The following is a 19,800-nucleotide window of genomic DNA, read 5'->3' as shown; positions in this document are numbered from 1 at the left end:
CTTCAATATTTTGTAGGTCAATGCAGTATTTTACTTGAATAAAGAAATATCACTGGAGTCAACTGGACGATTCTGACGATTATTATTCGATATAATGACAAGGCCGGCTGATATTTTGCTAGTGACACTTGTCACTAACGGGACACGCACGATTGAGACACGGGCCGTTTTGAGAGTAACTTTACAACCTACGACTCGATTGTTCCACCAATCATTTTCGCTGAAAATTTAATACAAGCTCAAGTTAGTTAATATCTATCATTACAGAAAAGCATAAGACCGGCGTTTGCTCATAGTTGTAGATACAGGGTGTCCCAAAAAAAAGAGGCCCCACATTGCGCCTTCTTTTTCTCCTATTTCTGAAACGTTGATCAAATATATTTTGGTATGTAAAGAAACCCTAAATCGTTAGCTTTAATAAACCAAAACAATTTTTTCAATCGGCTCACAATTTTTGAAGATATGCCCTCTTTAAGAAATGTACCCGTTTTTTACTCTGTCCACGGATGAGGTTTGGCTACATCAAAGATTTAAACGAAACACACGGTTAATGACATGGATAGATAATAGCATTAGTCTTGGGAAAGCATTCACTATAAGCGAGGATCACTAGCTAGCTTCGAACATCTTCGCAACCCCGTATTACTGCTGCATTCGCAAGTATCCGGCGCACAAGGCCTTAAGGATGGTACGCAACGCAATTAATGCAATGAGAACTAGGGCTGAAACCTGTATTCGTCACGGAGGCAACCAGGTAGAGGGCAGAGCAGTACAGTAAACTCACTTCAAAAGAACCAAAGACAAAATAAACATCCCTTTTCAGGGCTACCTTTTATTCCAAAAAGAGAAATGACTTATGTTGTCAATAAAAAGAAAGCAAGAAACGAGAAAAACATAAGTAATTGCAAGTACAGCAAAAGAAGTCCCATCCCACATCAATTTCGCCCAAATTAATGACACTTAACAAAATCCATAACCCATAAGCCCACCGGTAAAGCCCATTCCCTTAAATAAAGTTGTTATTTAATAAAGTTATCATCGAGGAATGTTTTACATTCATGCATGGTATATGCACTTTTCAATCTTTGAAGTAGCCAAACTTCCTCCGTGGACAGAGTGAAAAACGGATACATTTCTTTAAAAGGACATATCTTCAAAAGTTATGAGCCGATTGAAATAATTGTTTTGGTTTATTAAAGCTAACGATTGAAGGTGTCTTTACATACCAAAATATATTTGATCAACTTTTCAGAAATAGGAGAAAAGAGGGCGCAATGTGGGGCCTCTTTTTTTTGGGACACCCTGTATAACCATTTTGGTGATCGTGACATGCAATTTTTCTCATTTTCCCGGCCACTTTGGACATGTTCAAGCTTCTTTATTTTCAATATTATTCAACTTTTACTCGTTTTTTGTTCTTTGCACAAATGTTTGGTATCTTATCCGTGATCATGGTACACAATTTAAGCAAAAAACGACCCGTGTCTCCCATTTCTGGAGCTATTTCGCTAAAACATGTTTGCCGGCCAAATTTTCAACATTTACTTACGTAACCCGTGTTCACCAACCCGTAAAAATTTCTATCGAACAAAAGAGGTCACGAAGTTGCCGTCGTACTGATTACACGCTACAGAAATTCTATATTTTTCAAAGGCTCTGATGATGGTTCCCTTCTATCAAATGACTATCATTGAAGACTGAGTTTGCAGTCTATTTCAAAATACTGACTTCGTTTTACATCAAGAAGGACACTATAACTGCGACTTAAACGTGATATGGACATGCTTTTTAACCGCAAAGAAATCTTTTGCATTTTATAATTTTAACCTTATCCAGTATACTTTTATGATTTTGTGCAATACGAAAAATAAAAAAACAAAGAGCGTGTTTATAGTGAGCCAGATTATGCGGTATTTAGCTGGACTGCTACGCAGTCTATATTTGTTTATGTTTTCCTAATTGCAAATCTAGACTACGCGGTAGTTTAGCTAAATAACGGAAAGATTGTCTCACTATAAACACGCTCATGTGTAACATGTAAAATCCCGCTCCGATTCAATTGTGCCTCTTACATTGTGTGCTTTATTGAATCAGGGACCTTGTATACGCTGGCGAAGTTACGTAATAATCGGATTAACTACCATAGCAATAGGTGAAAACAATTTTTGAATATACCGCGCAACACTGATACGTTCACGCGGTTCCTCTTCATTGAACCATATCATGCTGATTACTTGCACCTGTAAGATTAGTATCTTTGAAAAGACCAGTATTGTATTCAATCTATGATTGCAGACATACACAGGTGATGAGTGTAACCTGCTTGTAGTGCAGCGCGATATGTTCAAAATTGTTTTCACCTATTGCTATGGTAGTTAATCCGATTAATTACGTAACTTCGCCAGCGTATAGAGGCCCTGCATGAAATTATCGATTGGCTCCAGACAAAGGATTTGAACCGGTGTCCTTCACCGTAGTTATAGCAGTCCATTCAATCAAATGTTGTCATCAACCTATTTGATCGTAGTGCAGGGTTATGTGTGAGACGAACTGTCACGGTAGATTGCAATCATGCTTTTGTTGAATGCATTTGAGTAGTCCGCCATATTTACGGGATGATGCGTCACATGCAAGGCCTCAATTGGTCTGTTTATAGTGAGCCAGATTATACGGTATTTAGGGTATAAGTACATCTTATACGGTATTGATCGCCACTATAAACAGACTAATAGCGCTATTTGCCGTACATATTATACGGAACTGATATCCTTCGAAATCGATGGATATTGCAGTATATTCATTCCGTATGCGGTCACTATAAACAGACAGGGATTAACGATACCGTTATTCAAGGAAGTTGAGCAGGCCGGTATCGTTTCGACGGCAAACTATTTGAAACTGGCACTATATTTGTGTCTCCCACATTGCACTGCGGTGACCTCGAACACGCCGAGTTCAACCACCTCGGATTCAGAATAGCGCTATTGGTCGCCACTATAAACAGCCGAGATAACGGATAAGTGACATTCCAGCCTAATCCCATATACGTATAAGGATACCGTATAAATACCGTACACCACTATAAACACGCTCTATATGGAGGGACTGGGAACGGCTTCCACCCATTGTACCATGCGAGTTGCTGGTTTACAAATTATCCTCAGTTGAGCAAGCATGAATAATACGTTGATCAATAGACCCTGGTACGAATCCAAGCACAGTTACAACACAGCGCGTGGCTTGTCTTGTACATTGTGAAATGAGCCTACATGTTTGCCTATAATGACAGACTCTAGAAATGCCAACATAAATCTTCAAAGAACATCATCTTAAGAATTATTTCAGTATCGAAATCAGTAGGAATACCAAGCGTACGGTGTACACATTCCAGAAAAATTTAATTTTGTTTGTTCTAGCATTCTGTATCTCCACAAAATTATCATATTTTGTCTTCAAAATCCTATGTAAATGATTTTCCATGCTACACAGAAATTGTGTTCGACAAAGGATAGACATTTTACACAATTTTACATAACTTAAAAAAGATATTGGAATATTTTGATGTTTTTTATATTTAGTAGGGCAACATGCGTAAATAATAAAATTCAAACATAGCGCCCTCGGCGCAACTCGCATACAATTGAAGGTCGAAAAGATAATCTGATAACAATAGCTTGACAATAGCTATCAATAATCTGTTTCCAGTCCCTGATTGAATGGCCAAAAATACGCCAACAATGACATAACAGCAAGCCAAAGACGAATTCTGATCACCAAGAGCGTGTTTATAGTGAGCCAGATTATCCGGTATTTAGCGTATAAGTACATCGTATACGGTATTGGTCGCCACTATAAACAGACCAATAGCGCTATTTGCCGCACATATTATACGGAACTGATATCCTTCGATATCGATGGATATTGCAGTATATTTATTCCGTATACGGCCACTATAAACAGACAGAGATTAACGATACCGTTATTCAAGGAAGTGGAGCAGGGTTATATAACTCTCCGAGCTTATTTGTCACTGCAATAACACATCATCTACAAATATGGTACGGTGCTGTAGCAAAAATGTTAAAAAATAGGCCGGTATCGTTTCGACGGCAAACTGTTTGAAATTGGCACCATATTTGTGTCTCCCACATTGCATTGCGGTGACCTCGAACACGCTGAGTTCAACCACCTCGGATTCAGAATAGCGCTATTGGTTGCCACTATAAACAGCCGAGATAACGGATAAGTCACATTCCATCCTAATCCCATATGCGTATAAGGATACCGTATAAATACCGTACACCACTATAAACACGCTCCAAGAGCGTGTTTATAGTGAGCCAGATTATCCGGTATTTAGCGTATAAGTACATCGTATACGGTATTGGTCGCCACTATAAACAGACCAATAGCGCTATTTGCCGCACATATTATACGGAACTGATATCCTTCGATATCGATGGATATTGCAGTATATTTATTCCGTATACGGCCACTATAAACAGACAGAGATTAACGATACCGTTATTCAAGGAAGTGGAGCAGGGTTATATAACTCTCCGAGCTTATTTGTCACTGCAATAACACATCATCTACAAATATGGTACGGTGCTGTAGCAAAATGTTAAAAATAGGCCGGTATCGTTTCGACGGCAAACTGTTTGAAATTGGCACCATATTTGTGTCTCCCACATTGCATTGCGGTGACCTCGAACACGCTGAGTTCAACCACCTCGGATTCAGAATAGCGCTATTGGTTGCCACTATAAACAGCCGAGATAACGGATAAGTCACATTCCATCCTAATCCCATATGCGTATAAGGATACCGTATAAATACCGTACACCACTATAAACACGCTCTATGTGGGTTGGAGAAGTATGGAAGGGCATTACAATGAAGGAAACCAGACATAGACCTACTGTACATATTTCGAGGAGCATAACAAACACCAATTGGTGTCGTATGACCTTTGACATGCATGCATTCTTTTGTCGAGAGTGACATGGTCTTTCAATTCTTGGCAGACTTGACTATGCTTCAGTGGTCATGAAAGGATTCAATTAACCTCTGCCCCAGTAATCCCAAGCAATTGTCTGAAATTGCTCCTCGGAAGATGTATCATACCATGATCATACTCCTCAAATGATAGTCATATAACGACCAAAAGATAAATGAATGACTATCATTGAGGACTAAGTTCCGCAGTCTAGGTGAAGCTGAGTCCTATCAAAATCAAACAGGAAACAATTTCGTGCCTAATTTTAACACCGGGATTTTTTTCAAATGTATATCCAAGAACTATGTTTTTATTCAACATTTTTTATTCAACATTACTGAAAAAAAAAAAAGTTTTTATTTGACCGAGAATTTTCAAAGCAAAAGGTGTATTTCTGAATTGTGCTGAGTTCAACATGTATCGACCGACTTTTAGCACGACTATGCGTAACAATTCGCAAGGGAAATGTTGCGTGTAATCCGATTATCACTGTCAGCTGGATCACGCTTTTGAGTTCTGCACCACGATCGATATGATCGCAACACAAGGTCTATGGCATTCAACGCCATTTATTGTTCTATTGTGTCCCAGCAGCTATGTCTGCCATTGAGGTGTAGCATGGGTGTAGGAATGCATGAAATTGGATGTAGGGGTGAAATTTTAAAGTTGATCCATATATTCGCCAGCGAAGTGTTACGTGTAATCCGATTATCACTTTGTCTATTAGACACGAAATGAGGGTATTTATTTGCCTTCAAAAAGGTGCGTGATCCAGTTACCAAGGAGTTATGTAACCACTCCACTTTTAATCCAACTGATCTCTAATTGTTCCTTTGGTAAAAATAAATAAATGAATAAATAAATAAAAAGCCCACAAAAAAACTTTCAAGAATTGCCAAATGTAGGCCTATATTCGTAGTTAAAAAAACCTGTAAAACAAACATGGCAGAGAAAAAAATCTAAATAGTGAAATACTGAACAGATTTGAACTTCGTCGAGTCTCGAAGTCCGGCGTTTTCCAAACTGAGCTGATGGGGTTCAGACATACATTTGCAGGTTGAATTGTTCGTATATAGGTATGTTTTGAATAAATAACCCATGACCCCAGTATGAATAGAACAAAAAAGAAAGAAAGAAAAAGAAAAGAAAAGAAAAACAAAACAAAATAAAGCAAATAAGATACAATAAAGAAACAAAATGAAAAACAAAGATTAAATTTATCAAGAAAAGCTCAAACCCCAAAATAGAAATAAAGCAACGGAAAAGTTTATAACGAGCCTCGAACTCCTGCTCAGTTCGCTCTTCTTATCTTAAGATGATTCAAAATCTGTCGCTTTACCAACTGCGCTAATGTAGTTAACACACAAATTTGTAGGTTTAATTGTTCGTATATAGCTATGTGTATCGGATGATTTGCTCAAAACCCTTTACACTTTTGTCACTTTTGTGGATGGCGCTGTTCATTTTTTTTTCGTTTTTGCACGTTTTCAAAAGCCCTCGATAGTAGGCACATGTGCTAACTATCGAGTGAATACGGTATGTAAAACAAACCCATGACAAATGACTGTTAAAAAGACCAATAATGTTTAATCTCTTTCTCAGTCATGTACTGCCATACAAAACAAACTCATAGCAAATTCAGCATGTGCATGCGCTTAACCTACATTTTCGATCTCATTTGAGCTCGATTATCGTATGTATTTTGAATGGTGTATCAACAAAAGTTGAGGCATGTCACCTATCGTATGCAAGCCATTTCGGTGAAATTAAATAGGGAAGCATCGCCTGCGGGCGCTGCTTCAAAAAGTAAATGATAGACTAAATGGTATGTAGAGATGGTACAAAAGCCAATAAATTTAGGCACAGAAGTAGGCAAAGTAGTCTTAACGGTCGATAGCCAAATATTACCAATTCTACAAGGACAAAATATTAAAATCAAACAACACCTGTTACTTTGATCACAGACAGAACAGAATTTACATGGATAAATTTTAACCTTCGCGAATTCCCTAAGGAACTTGAACCAAAAGTGGGGCTTCCACTTTAAGAACAAATACAAGCAAATCTAGAAGCAAGTTCAAATTGAACTCAGTAGCAAACAAGACAACAAGCTCAGAGAAAAATAAGCCGTGTCTTCACTTAATGAAAGCATGCTACTATTCTCTTGTATTCGTTACTTGCACGGTTCCGCCATTATGCACTATGTGCGGGGAGAGCCTCGAACTGGCAGCATACATGAATGGGAATTGAACTAGTCATAACGTTCTGTGTAAGGTTACATAATTCTTCCTTTCATGTATGCTGCCAGTTCGAGGCTCCCCCCGCACATAGAGCATAATGGCGGAACCGTGCAAGTTGCGAATAGCATTTTTGTCACTTCATGTGTTTTGTGTCGTCTGTTGAATTCACATTCACCTCTTTTTACTTATACAGATTTAATAATATCATCCCCAAAAGTTCAGAGTTATGACACCTCACATAAACACTAAAAGCTTCTTCCCGTGCACAATCACCAGTATGCTTCGATTATCTTTATAAATAAGTATTTATAAATACGCACATGACTACCTCCGCGCTACCATAACAGTTTGTAGACAGTAAGTCTCGAAGTGACCTTCTACACAGCGGGTGGTCTTCTTGTACATTTGAATGCAAATGCGGTAAACAACACAATACTACTGTGTCTATTTTATTCAACTTTGTGATTATATTATAAAGTAAACGTTTCCGTCGATAAATACTTTCAAAATGTTATATGTTATAACATATTACAAATTCGGGATCCCCCATGTGTCATAATCTTGATTAAATTTTGCTTAAATTTGATAATATTTACCTAAAGCGTTCCTATCCTTTTCTGTATAGTGGTGAATGTCATGAGGATTTGGTCATGCTTGCTGGTCTTGGTATGTCGTGCCCATGGATCATTTTAGACATCCTGGCTGACTGAGTTCTTTGTTTGCCGCAAACCTGTACAAGCCCGCTGTATGTCCTTCGAGAATGGCCCAATGTGTCCCTTTCACAAAGGACATAAACACTAGACCACTGTGCATACATACATACTACTGGCTTTAACAGATACGTCAGAAACAAAGAACACCAACGCAGTAACCAGGGCGTCTCGAAACAACCAACTTGCAACTTTACGCTCATTTCGTGGTACCGTAGCAGATCACATTTATCCTCATTTCCTGGTCAAGTCTCGTGGAAGCGCGCAAAAAATGTAGCAAATTTACTCTTTTTTGGAGCTTAAAAGGAAGATGTAATTACTGAGGGTAATTATTACAGCTTCATTTTTTTTGTTCTCTTACGATTATTAGAGGAGTCGTCCAACGTTATAAATTTTAAGGGGGCACGTCCTTCATCCCCCGCTTCCGCAGCTTAAGGGCTGAACAGAAACACAAACATTGTACCTCACATACGTACCTTTTTCTTCATTTTTTGACAAGTTGATTCCCATTTTGTGAGCACGTTTAACCCAGATGTGTAGATGTTCATCAGTAAATGCAAAAAAAGTCTGGTCACGAACGTCAATCCGAGATGCCTAAGTGGAAGTTCTCTTTGTCTATATGTCGTTACATAATGTCATGTCAAAGGAACCAGAGATAATCAACAATATATATGTTTGAAACATTCAACCAGCACATATATTATGTTAAATTTTTCTTACATGAAGGTCACTTTTGATTTGCCAATCCAGATTTTACAGAACATACTAAGAATGTAGACAACCAGGCTGTTAAAGATGATCGATACTTCAATATGGCCGACGGGTTAACTCAGAGGTACATGTACTACTAGTAACCATGGTAATCGCGATGATCCAAATTTTAACTTTCCCATTCCACTCTCATGAAACTATCCATTCGATAAATGATAACATTTACACTGTCACGGGAACTTTTAAGTTCATTTGTTCAATTCACAGCAACGACTGGTGACGATCTGAAAGAGAACAATAATAACAATACGTTTTGGTTTACCATGAGGCATGCAATAGATTCACTGCCAGTACACGGAGCTCCGGAGAATTTTTGAATAAGTTTTTTGCTTTCATTGTTATTATTTAACACCGAGACATAATCATTTTATCACTTTTGGAAAGGACTATGTATCTGTGAGAATCTGACTACTGATAACTGGATATGAACTGGGAACATTCCCTCATTTCAAATATTTAGTTTTGGTTTCTGTTTTGTATAGAAACCAAAAATCAAGGGATTAAAAAGTAGAGCTGATCTGGTTTGCAATCATAACACTATTATGCTGGAAGGACACAGTATAGGGTATATAACCAGAAGTATACAATAGCCTATTGTGCTAACATAATTATTATCATGATTGATATCGGAAATCTATCCCGCGGACGACAGTTGATGCTCTCTGTCGAAGGTAGGTGGCATATGATATTACACTCACGAGTTCTAGGCCTAGAAATCATATACATGCGCGTATATTGAAGGATGGGGTGGGGGGGGGGGGATTTGTTTGTTTGTATGAAACATAAACGATGCATGGAGATGATTTGATTATGAATTAGTTTATTATCCCCGGGAAGCACAACCCATACCTCTTGAGGGGGCTCCCCTCCCTATATAACCACCTCTTCCCTAAATTACCTCTTTCCCCTCCTCCCCCCCTACATTCGATATCTTCATCTCGAGCTCTCCTCCCCTTCTCTTTCACTTCCAATGCTCTCTCTCATCTGTTTCTCTCTCTCCCGGCCCATATCCCCCTTGCCCTCCAACCACCCCCCCCCCACCACCACACACACACACACACAGCCCACACAATCTCTTTTCCCCTCTATCTTCTACTTTTTGCAGTAAAAATTGCTTCAATAAAAGTCATTAGGTTATTAGAGGTCATATAATGGCCTTCCATCGATTCTGGTACATGGGATTAAGGACATGAATCGATTTTGTTTATAGCACCTATACAATTACAATAGTGACCCCTTTTGTAATGTCGAATGCAAATATTTCGATGGTCTATATTTTTTCACAGGTGAATTAGCCTAGACTTATTCGGTTTTGTAAACCACGTCTTTCAATGTAGATTGCCATGCTCGATTTCTCTCCTCGTGAATATTGCACTGCGAAATTTAAACATTTCTTTTGTATACTTAGAGCATGGAGGTATATAAATAAATGGAGAATGATCGCCAGAATTCTAATCTCTTAAGTGGAGATTATCCTATTACCTCTATTCAATGAGTCGCCAAACTTGAATGACTAGCCACTTCAGCCAAGCTATTGATCTCCACGATGGTTATGAGACTCTACCATGGTTCATTGATCGTCACTCCCAAAATTTCCTCATAGGAATTGACCCTACATTGACCCGTACCGGAAGGCTTGTAAAAGAGACTGTATAATGACGTCAGCTAGTCAATTAGCTGTTCAAAGTCGCCAGTTTTGATAGCTTATAGTTTCAATGTATGATTGTGCGAAAACCCGATGAAATTTGGATGTTCTGTTCTCAAGTTATGAAACTGTTTTCAACACTAGTTGTGCCGTAACTTGACAAATATACTTAGTTTTCATGTTCATATATTAAGCTTTTAAGGTTATACAGGATTTTGAACTCTTGTGTAGGCAAATTGGCTGCACGTAGCCACCTAAAATATTTTGTTTTTCAAAAATAAACATGGCAGGCCTAAAAATCATACTTCATCTTAAAGTTGACACTCTAATGATTATTATTGTAATACTTTTAACGTCATAGCTCATACACAAATGTACTTTGTAAGTGTTTCAATTTGTGTTCAATTTCATGAGCATGAGGTTTTTTGGGAAAGAGGCCAGGAAAATATGGGGAGAGGGTCCGATTTCATTGCGATTTCGCATATGTGTTACAAACAAACCAATGAAATAATGTACCTATTTATTCTTTCGATAGGTCCTCCTGATTTAAAACAGTAAGCTTACATGTTCACAGAATGTCAATGAAAATGATGGGGTAAATGTCGTCTTTTTTGCAACAACAATATTAATTTAGTGTGCCAATATATTGACACAATTATTCCCTACATTATTTCTTTGAAGTATCAGCTAACACATGCATATCAAAATTTTATGAATCAGCTACGGGAAACATTAAAATAATTTATTTCATCTCAGCATATCAGGCCAAATGGTCCAAAATGGAGTTCTGAGATATCCACACATTTAGTTTCAAGTACTCACATTTTCTGCTATTTCACAGTATCAATTCACAATCCCATAATATTCCAGGTGCAGTGCTCCTGTATTACTACTGATAATCCTTACTGCATGGGAAGTATCAATTGATTTTCACAAAACTTGCAGAAATTGACAAATTTCTGCCAAAACTTCCACACTATCTATTGGGAGTTTATAAAACGGGGACCCCGAAAACGGGGACCCCAAAAACGGGGACCCCGAAAACGGGGACCCCCTAAAATCACCCCATAAAGCTACTGACAAATTTCTAGGGGTCCCCGTTGTTCAACGTTGGGGTCGGCGTGTTTACAGATGGACCCAGGGTAATCTGTAAAACGGGGACCCCAAAAACGGGGGACCCCTATTTTTCACTCTATTTTAGGACTGATGAGTCTCCAAATCTCGACAAAATATTCACCATGGATATACTAATATTACAAATGTAATTTATGAAAGTAGTAAGCACTTCTTATATAATTGTCCAATATACACTATTTTGGGGTCCCTGTTTTAGGGTCCCCATAAAGCTTCTGTAAAACGGGAACCCCAAAAACGGGGACCCCTTAAAATCACCCCATAAAGCTTCTGACAAATTTCTAGGGGGTCCCCGTTTTTGGGGTCCCCGTTTTACAGATTGACCCAGGGTATCTGTAAAACGGGGACCCCAAAAACGGGGACCCCTATTTTTTCACTCTATTTTAGGACTGATGAGTCTCCAAATCTCGACAAAATATTCACCATGGATATACTAATATTACAAATGTAATTTATGAAACTAGTAAGCACTTCTTATATATTTGTCCAATATACACGATTTTGGGGTCCCCGTTTTTAGGGGCCCCGTTTTACAGATTGACCTAGGGTAATCTGTAAAACGGGGACCCCAAAAACGGGGACCCCTTAAAATCACCCCATAAAGCTTCTGACAAATTTCTAGGGGTCCTCGTTTTTGGGGTCCCCGTTTTACAGATTGACCCAGGGTAATCTGTAAAACGGGGACCCCAAAAACGGGGACCCCTATTTTTTCACTCTATTTTAGGACTGATGAGTCTCCAAATCTCGACAAAATATTCACCATGGATATACTAATATTACAAATGTAATTTATGAAAGTAGTAAGCACTTCTTATATAATTGTCCAATATACACTATTTTGGGGTCCCCGTTTTTAGGGTCCCCGTTTTACAGATTGACTTAGGGTAATCTGTAAAACGGGGACCCCAAAAACGGGGACCCTTAAAATCACCCCATAAAGCTTCTGACAAATTTCTAGGGGGTCCCCGTTTTTGGGGTCCCCGTTTTACAGATTGACCCAGGGTAATCTGTAAAACGGGGACCCCTATTTTTTCTCTCTATTTTAGGACTGATGAGTCTCCAAATGTCGCCATTATATTCACCATGGATATACTAATATTACAAATGTGAGTTGGGGATCGGAAGACCCTGGCGCCCCACACATCCACGTGGCCACACCCACAATTAATTCACACAATGCCCGTGACCTCACCACGTACATATTGCACCACTTTGAATTAGATCTACGTCATGATTAGATCAATTTTGATTTATTAAAGTAGTAAGGACTTCATATATTTTTGTCCAACATACAAAACTTTGGGGTCCTTGTTTTTAGGGTCCCCGTTTTACAGATCGACCTAGGGTAATCTGTAAAACGGGGACCCCAAAAACGGGGACCCCTTAAAATCACCCCATAAAGCTTTTGACAATTTTAGGGGTCCCCGTTTTGGGGTCCCTGTTTTACAGATTGACCCAGGGTAATCTGTAAAACGGGGACCCTGAAAACGGGGACCCTTAAAATCACCCCATAAAGCTTCTGACAAATTTCTAGGGGGTCCCCGTTTTTGGGGTCCCCGTTTTACAGATTGACCCAGGGTAATCTGTAAAACGGGGACCCCAAAAACGGGGACCCCTATTTTTTCACTCTATTTTAGGACTGATGAGTCTCCAAATCTCGACAAAATATTCACCATGGATATACTAATATTACAAATGTAATTTATGACAGTAGTAAGCACTTCTTATATAATTGTCCAATATACATACAATTTGGGGTCCCTTGTTTTAGGGTCCCCTGTTTTACAGATTGACCTAGGGTAATCTGTAAAACGGGGACCCCAAAAACGGGGACCCCTTAAAATCACCCCATAAAGCTTCTGACAATTTCTAGGGGTCCCCGTTTTTGGGGTCCCTGTTTTACAGATTGACCCAGGGTAATCTGTAAAACGGGGACCCCAAAACGGGGACCCCTATTTTTTCACTCTATTTTAGGACTGATGAGTCTCCAAATCTCGACAAAATATTCACCATGGATATACTAATATTACAAATGTAATTTATGACAGTAGTAAGCACTTCTTATATAATTGTCCAATATACACAATTTTGGGGTCCCTTGTTTTAGGGTCCCTGTTTTACAGATTGACCTAGGGTAATCTGTAAAACGGGGACCCCAAAAACGGGGACCCCTTAAAATCACCCCATAAAGCTTCTGACAATTTCTAGGGGTCCCGTTTTGGGGTCCCTGTTTTACAGATTGACCCAGGGTAATCTGTAAAACGGGGACCCTGGAAAACGGGGACCCCTGTTTTTTCTCTCTATTTTAGGACTGATGAGTCTCCAAATGTCGCCAATATATTCACCATGGATATACTAATATTACAAATGTGAGTTGGGGATCGGAAGACCCTGGCGCCCCACACATCCACGTGGCCACACCCACAATTTATTCACACAAGGCCCGTGACCTCACCACGTACATATTGCGCCACTTTGAATTAGATCTACGTCATGATTAGATCAATTTTGATTTATTAAAGTAGTAAGGACTTCATATATTTTTGTCCAACATACAAAACTTTGGGGTCCCCGTTTTTAGGGTCCCCGTTTTACAGATCGACCTAGGGTAATCTGTAAAACGGGGACCCCAAAAACGGGGACCCCTTAAAATCACCCCATAAAGCTTTTGACAAATTTTAGGGGTCCTTGTTTTTGGGGTCCCTGTTTTACAGATTGACCCAGGGTAATCTGTAAACGGGGACCCTGAAAACGGGGACCCCTGTTTTTTCTCTCTATTTTAGGACTGATGAGTCTCCAAATGTCGCCAATATATTCACCATGGATATACTAATACTACAAATGTGAGTTGGGGATCGGAAGACATTGGCGCACCACACATCTATGTGGCCACACCCACAATTAATTCACACAAGGCCCGTGACCTCACCACATATTACACCACTTTGAATTAGATCTACGTCATGACAGATCAATTTTGATTTATGAAAGTAGTAAGGACTTCATATATTTTTGTCCAACATATAAAACTTTGGGGTCTTGTTTTAGGGTCCCTGTTTTACAGATCGACCTAGGGTAATCTGTAAAACGGGGACCCCAAAACGGGGACCCCTTAAAATCACACCATAAAGCTTCTGACAATTTTAGGGGTCCTTTTTTTGGGGTCCCTGTTTTACAGATTGACCCAGGGTAATCTGTAAAACGGGGACCCTGAAAACGGGGACCCCTATTTTTAATTCACACAAGGCCCGTGACCTCACCACAGTAACATGCAATCTTGCTCATGTTGAGCTGCACGGTCGCGGTCTGCGCCTGGAAATTTGTTTCATTCATAAAGTTGCTCAAAAATGTAAACAAACATGCAGACATGACACACGCGGCAAACTTGAAAGGGAGAGATATGTAGAAATTTTCACCAAGACGTGTGTAATCTTATGGTGTAATCACTGTGTGGTGTAATCAAACCATGTTGCAACAGGCAATCGCGTAATCAAATTAATTTTGAGCAAAATGTTTGCAGATTGAACTAATGACCTTTCGTGAAATCGCCCTATCATCATCTTCTTCATCATCATCATCATCATCATCATCATCATCATCATCATCATCATCATCATCATCATCATCATCATCATCCCCCCCTTGTAACCATGATTGGCTGGGCTAAATAAAAATCTCAAAAACAAGCGGAAGAACTAACATTTATATTTATAGGCCAATATATCCATGTCATCATCGTCGCCATCATCATGATGATGATCATCATCCCCTCCTTTCCTGTAGGCCTGTCTGTCACTCCTCCTCCTCATTATCATCACCATTATTATCCGGAGGTCATATTTAGGTATTATGGTCTCAGGTTCGATGTTTTTATAAGGTCATAAGCAACATTAGACCTACCAATTGCATTATGTACCCACCACTGATCTTTTAATTGGTAGAATTCAGTCTAAACTATTATTAACATCGATCTAATTGTTTCTATTTATTAATAAGATATTAAGGTATATATTTCAGCCAAAAAAACAAAAACAAAATTCTTAATTAGCTGTTTAATTAGCACTTAATTTCTTAACGAAGCGCTCATATGGGCCTGTAATGCGTAACAACCGAGCTCATGCCCGGGGGGGCACTGCCATTACAATACAAGGTGGACACCATGCTCGTGTACAAAAACGCGTAAAAAGGGTAGTTTTTCACGAACGGGCGATGTACGCGCGTACAGTGCAAAGGGTGCCAGAATTGCCAAAATCGGGAAAAAAGGGTATACTTTTCCATGCAAAATACTTTGCTTTTTTAGGGTACCAAAGTTTAATGGCAAAATAAAAAAAGGGTGAAATAGGCTATGTTTGGCTTCTATCAGAACAAATCGTAGGGTAAAACATTAAGGAACATCAAACTACTTATATTAAATAAAAGTATGAACATGAATTTTTACTTTATAGTGTTAAAAAATGGCAAAATACTTGTTTAGGGTATGTTTTGCACGCGCTGAGTAATACTCGTTTAGGGTGCGTTTCGAGAGTCCATACTGTCATGAGCATGGTGTCCATCACATAATGTAAGTGGCCTCCGGGAGCTCATGCAGCCTCACCTATTTTAAATTTTCTAAGAGAATTTGAAGATAATTCCAACAAATAGGGTATCACAGAAAAGCAAAGACTCTAAGCAATGTCGCTGAGGCATCGATTAAGTTGTGTAAGGATCTATTTTTTGTGAATCAAGTTTTTGTTGTTGAGTAATGTTATGTATAATGGTTTCCTATGAGAGTGAGTGAAAGTTTGTTAAACGCACGCCTGGATGTGAAAAGTGTGAAAAAATCGGCCAAAACGCTATCATATGAAATGAACAAATGATAAAGTGCAAAATAAACATCTCTAGGATAAAAAAAAATGCACCAGGAGTTCAGAGTGAGATGATTTCCATGATCAGTCCACTACTCAAGGTTGACTTCAACAGTGATTACAAGCCAAGTTTCTGCTTAAATTGCCCCTGTAGTAACAGTATTTTGGCACTGTTGTTTTTTAAACACTTTTACATATTAATGAACATGGGATTGGCAGTAAGTGCTGAAAAAACAAAGTGGATAGCTCTTTCCAAAAATTTTTGAGACCATTTTTTACCAGATCAGTCCATTTTCCAAGATGCTTGTTCAGAGATATTTAACAATGGACCAATAGACAAAGCATGTAATACACTTTGATTTCTATAGTTAACATGTATAGTATTATAGGCCTACATTATATTTCATCAGATTTATTCCGGGGATTTATTATGTTAAATGTTGTCATTATGAATCTTTTAAATGACATTTAAGTTTCAATGTCGATTCTAGGGTTTCATGATAGCAAAAATATAGATTTCTTCATAATAGATATAGATGGAAAAGCTGAAATTGCAGTGTCTTAACTCTAGCCGGATTTCTTCAACGCAAATTCAACCTTGTCTTAGGCTTAACGCTTGACAACCTCGTCCCTTTCAACCAGCGACTTAATTGTATAGGCTGTTGGAGGTAGATGTACATAAGCTGTGGTCCTCACGGTTTACCGTACTAACAAGGTTGCCGTCTCATTATCGCAATGTTCCCGGCGCAAAGACTAGCCTGGACCCGCGGTCTTGTGCTTGGGCTTATACCGTATACACAACTTGATGCAAAAATATTGTGTCTGTTTTGTGTCTTTTATGTATTATTTTATTTCCACTTGACTTTTTATGAGTCCAACTTGTATGAATGATACGTCTATGCTTTATACTCGTGATTTTTTTCTTTGCATCCCAAAAAGGGTAAAACTGTAAGCCTATGGAAAGGAATCTGTGATTCCCCTAAAAAGGAAAGCAACCAACGTGATATCTACTGATATCAGTAGTCTTCTCAGATCTCACATGAAGTTATCTGTTGGTACAATATTTATAATTATTTAAGTAGAAGATATAGCAATATTATATGCATCTTATCCGTAAATTCAGTTTTAATACTGCATGCATTATTGTTTCGTGTCAAATATTTACTATATCTTTACCAATTTTGTCATTCATCTTCTATTGTATTAAATTGATGTCCAACCTGGTATAATATAGGCACTCCAAAATAATATTGTAATAGGCCTACGAGTACGAGTATCAAACTATTAAGGCTTGGATAGGGACAGGTGGTATCATATAGGTCTTCATGATGATGATGATGATGATGATGATGATGATGATGATGATGATGATGATGATGATGATGATGATGATGATGATGATGATGATGATGATGATAATGATGATGATGATGATTATCATGATGATCATGATGATCATGATGATGATGAAAGAATTTTTTAATTATATTCGTTGTTAAAAAATTTTCGCGTTCCCCTTGTTTTCCCAATTTTCTCCATTTAAAATTTAACAATCCCCCTCCTGGTTCAACTAAAATTTCAGGTCCCCCCTCAAGACCACAAATTTACCCATTCCCCCCCTGCCATAAATAACGACCGCTCCCTTACTTACCCACAGTGGCGTAACTAGACATTTTCATTTGGAGTGGGGTGGGGGAAAGCGGGGGCAAACATAATAAATGAGGGGCAGGCATCGCTCATGCTGTTTGGGTTTGTAAGGGGTGGAGTGGGTCTGAGGAGTTATGGGATCTGCTTGGAATGTGTCCCCGGAACATTGGCGTAGATTTCTTTTTGACATGGAGGGGGGGGGTGGGATTGAAAAAAAATGGTACAAATGCCATATTTTAGCTATTAAAGCTGGTGACATATGGACCAATGGTACAAAAGTGGGATAAATGCAATTTATTTAACCTTATAAATTGAGTTTTTAAGGTTAAAATGACCAAATATGAGCTTAATTAATAACTCTCAGAAGTAGGCCTAATTTACCTTTTCATTGGGGGTGCAAGAGCTCCTCCGCTCCCCCCAGTTACGCGACTGCTTACTCATGGTAATTGAAAGACCGTCAAAAATATGAAAGATAAACTTTTCGTTACAATTTAAATAATTTGTTAATTTAAATAGACCAAGGCCTAAGACCTCTGGGGCAGGGCCAAGAAAAGCCGCTGTAAGCCTGGTCTAACAGGCTTGCGTAGACTACGGCTACAGAAGACTGATTTCGAGAAATGCAAATTTTACTGAAGCCTGGGGCTAATCCTACAAGCCTGGCCCACGGGCTAACCATTGCTAACGAAGCCTCGAGGCTATGGTAGCCGTGCTTCGGGAAATAGGTTTTCAGTTAAGCCTGGTCTTACGACCTCTTAAGCCTTGAGGCTAGACAAGCCAATTGCTAAGCCACCCGTCGAGAAATTCGCCCTTAGTGTATCTGCACACAAGGTCACGCTTGCACAATCACAATAGGCATATACATAAGAATTTGACCACTTTTGTGCTTACCTACACACAGCAGTGTGTGCTATTTCTTAATTATTTCTTAATTACTTCTGGTTGTTACACATTTGGTAGGTCTGATCTTGCTTATGACCATAATTTATATTAAAAAATCCACACTATAAAACCCCAAAGTTTATTTCAGGAAAAGATTAGATTAGATTAGATTAGATATGAAACAGTAATCTTTGGTGGGGTCTAATGTAATTTTTTAATAGAATTTTCGTCATCTTTTCAATCTTTATTTTCACTAAAATTCAACAAAAAATTTTGGCGTATATAAAATAATAAAAAATAATCTGAATCTGAACGACATCAACTGTACCACAATTGGGTATCACGAATCGTTATATATGATGTGCAGTTAATATTCATATATTCTTTTATACATAGGAAGCTTCAGATTTTACAACAAAAATATTTCATTGAAAACCCGCCCATTGGGTTATTTCAAAAGGTAATCAGACTTCCTCATCATGGGCAATAAATTTCAGGTTGTTTTTTACGCATTTTAAAAACACTTGGCCTATGGCGTATGCTGTTGTAGTGAATGCTAGCTGGTGCTTAATAAGGGAGTGTTCATAAATACTTTGGTGGGGGAGGGGCTGGAGCAACATGCCCCGGGCGCTACCGCTAGGGGGCGCCAAATTGACCAATTCAGCCAGGGCCAGCATCGATTCTGCGCCCCTCCAAGTGATGAAAGTCAAAATTTTCAACACAAAATCAATTGAAAGAACACTTTAAGACCGATATTCAACTTCTAGTAACCCAAATTAATTAGTGGTAGGCCTTATTTGTCCAAAATTTTGCGCGCTCCGCGCGCAATTCTTTCAAGAATTAACTGAAATTCTCAAGGGGGGTAGGGGCGCCAATTTTGTTTTTGCCCCGGGCGCTACTGACCCTATTTACGCCACCGTGCTTTCCCCAT

At 38.8% G+C, this 19,800-nt stretch overlaps 1 protein-coding gene across 1 annotated transcript in view; it reads right to left on the bottom strand.

Annotated features, from left to right (window-relative positions):
* Positions 1-19,800, bottom strand: part of LOC140146419 (solute carrier family 49 member 4-like) — a 48,612-nt gene that overhangs the window by 19,759 nt on the left and 9,053 nt on the right. The window contains exon 2 of the mRNA XM_072168263.1: positions 8,426-8,944. Within this exon, the coding sequence (XP_072024364.1) occupies positions 8,426-8,459 (34 nt within the window). The 5' untranslated portion in view covers positions 8,460-8,944. The remainder of the gene's footprint in view (positions 1-8,425; positions 8,945-19,800) is intronic.

This window comes from Amphiura filiformis, chromosome 2 (genome assembly GCF_039555335.1).
Source record: "Amphiura filiformis chromosome 2, Afil_fr2py, whole genome shotgun sequence".
In the NCBI taxonomy this organism is placed as follows: domain Eukaryota; kingdom Metazoa; phylum Echinodermata; class Ophiuroidea; order Amphilepidida; family Amphiuridae; genus Amphiura; species Amphiura filiformis.
The sequence above is the reverse complement of the archived record's forward strand: the minus strand, read 5'-3'. Positions and strand labels throughout refer to the sequence as shown.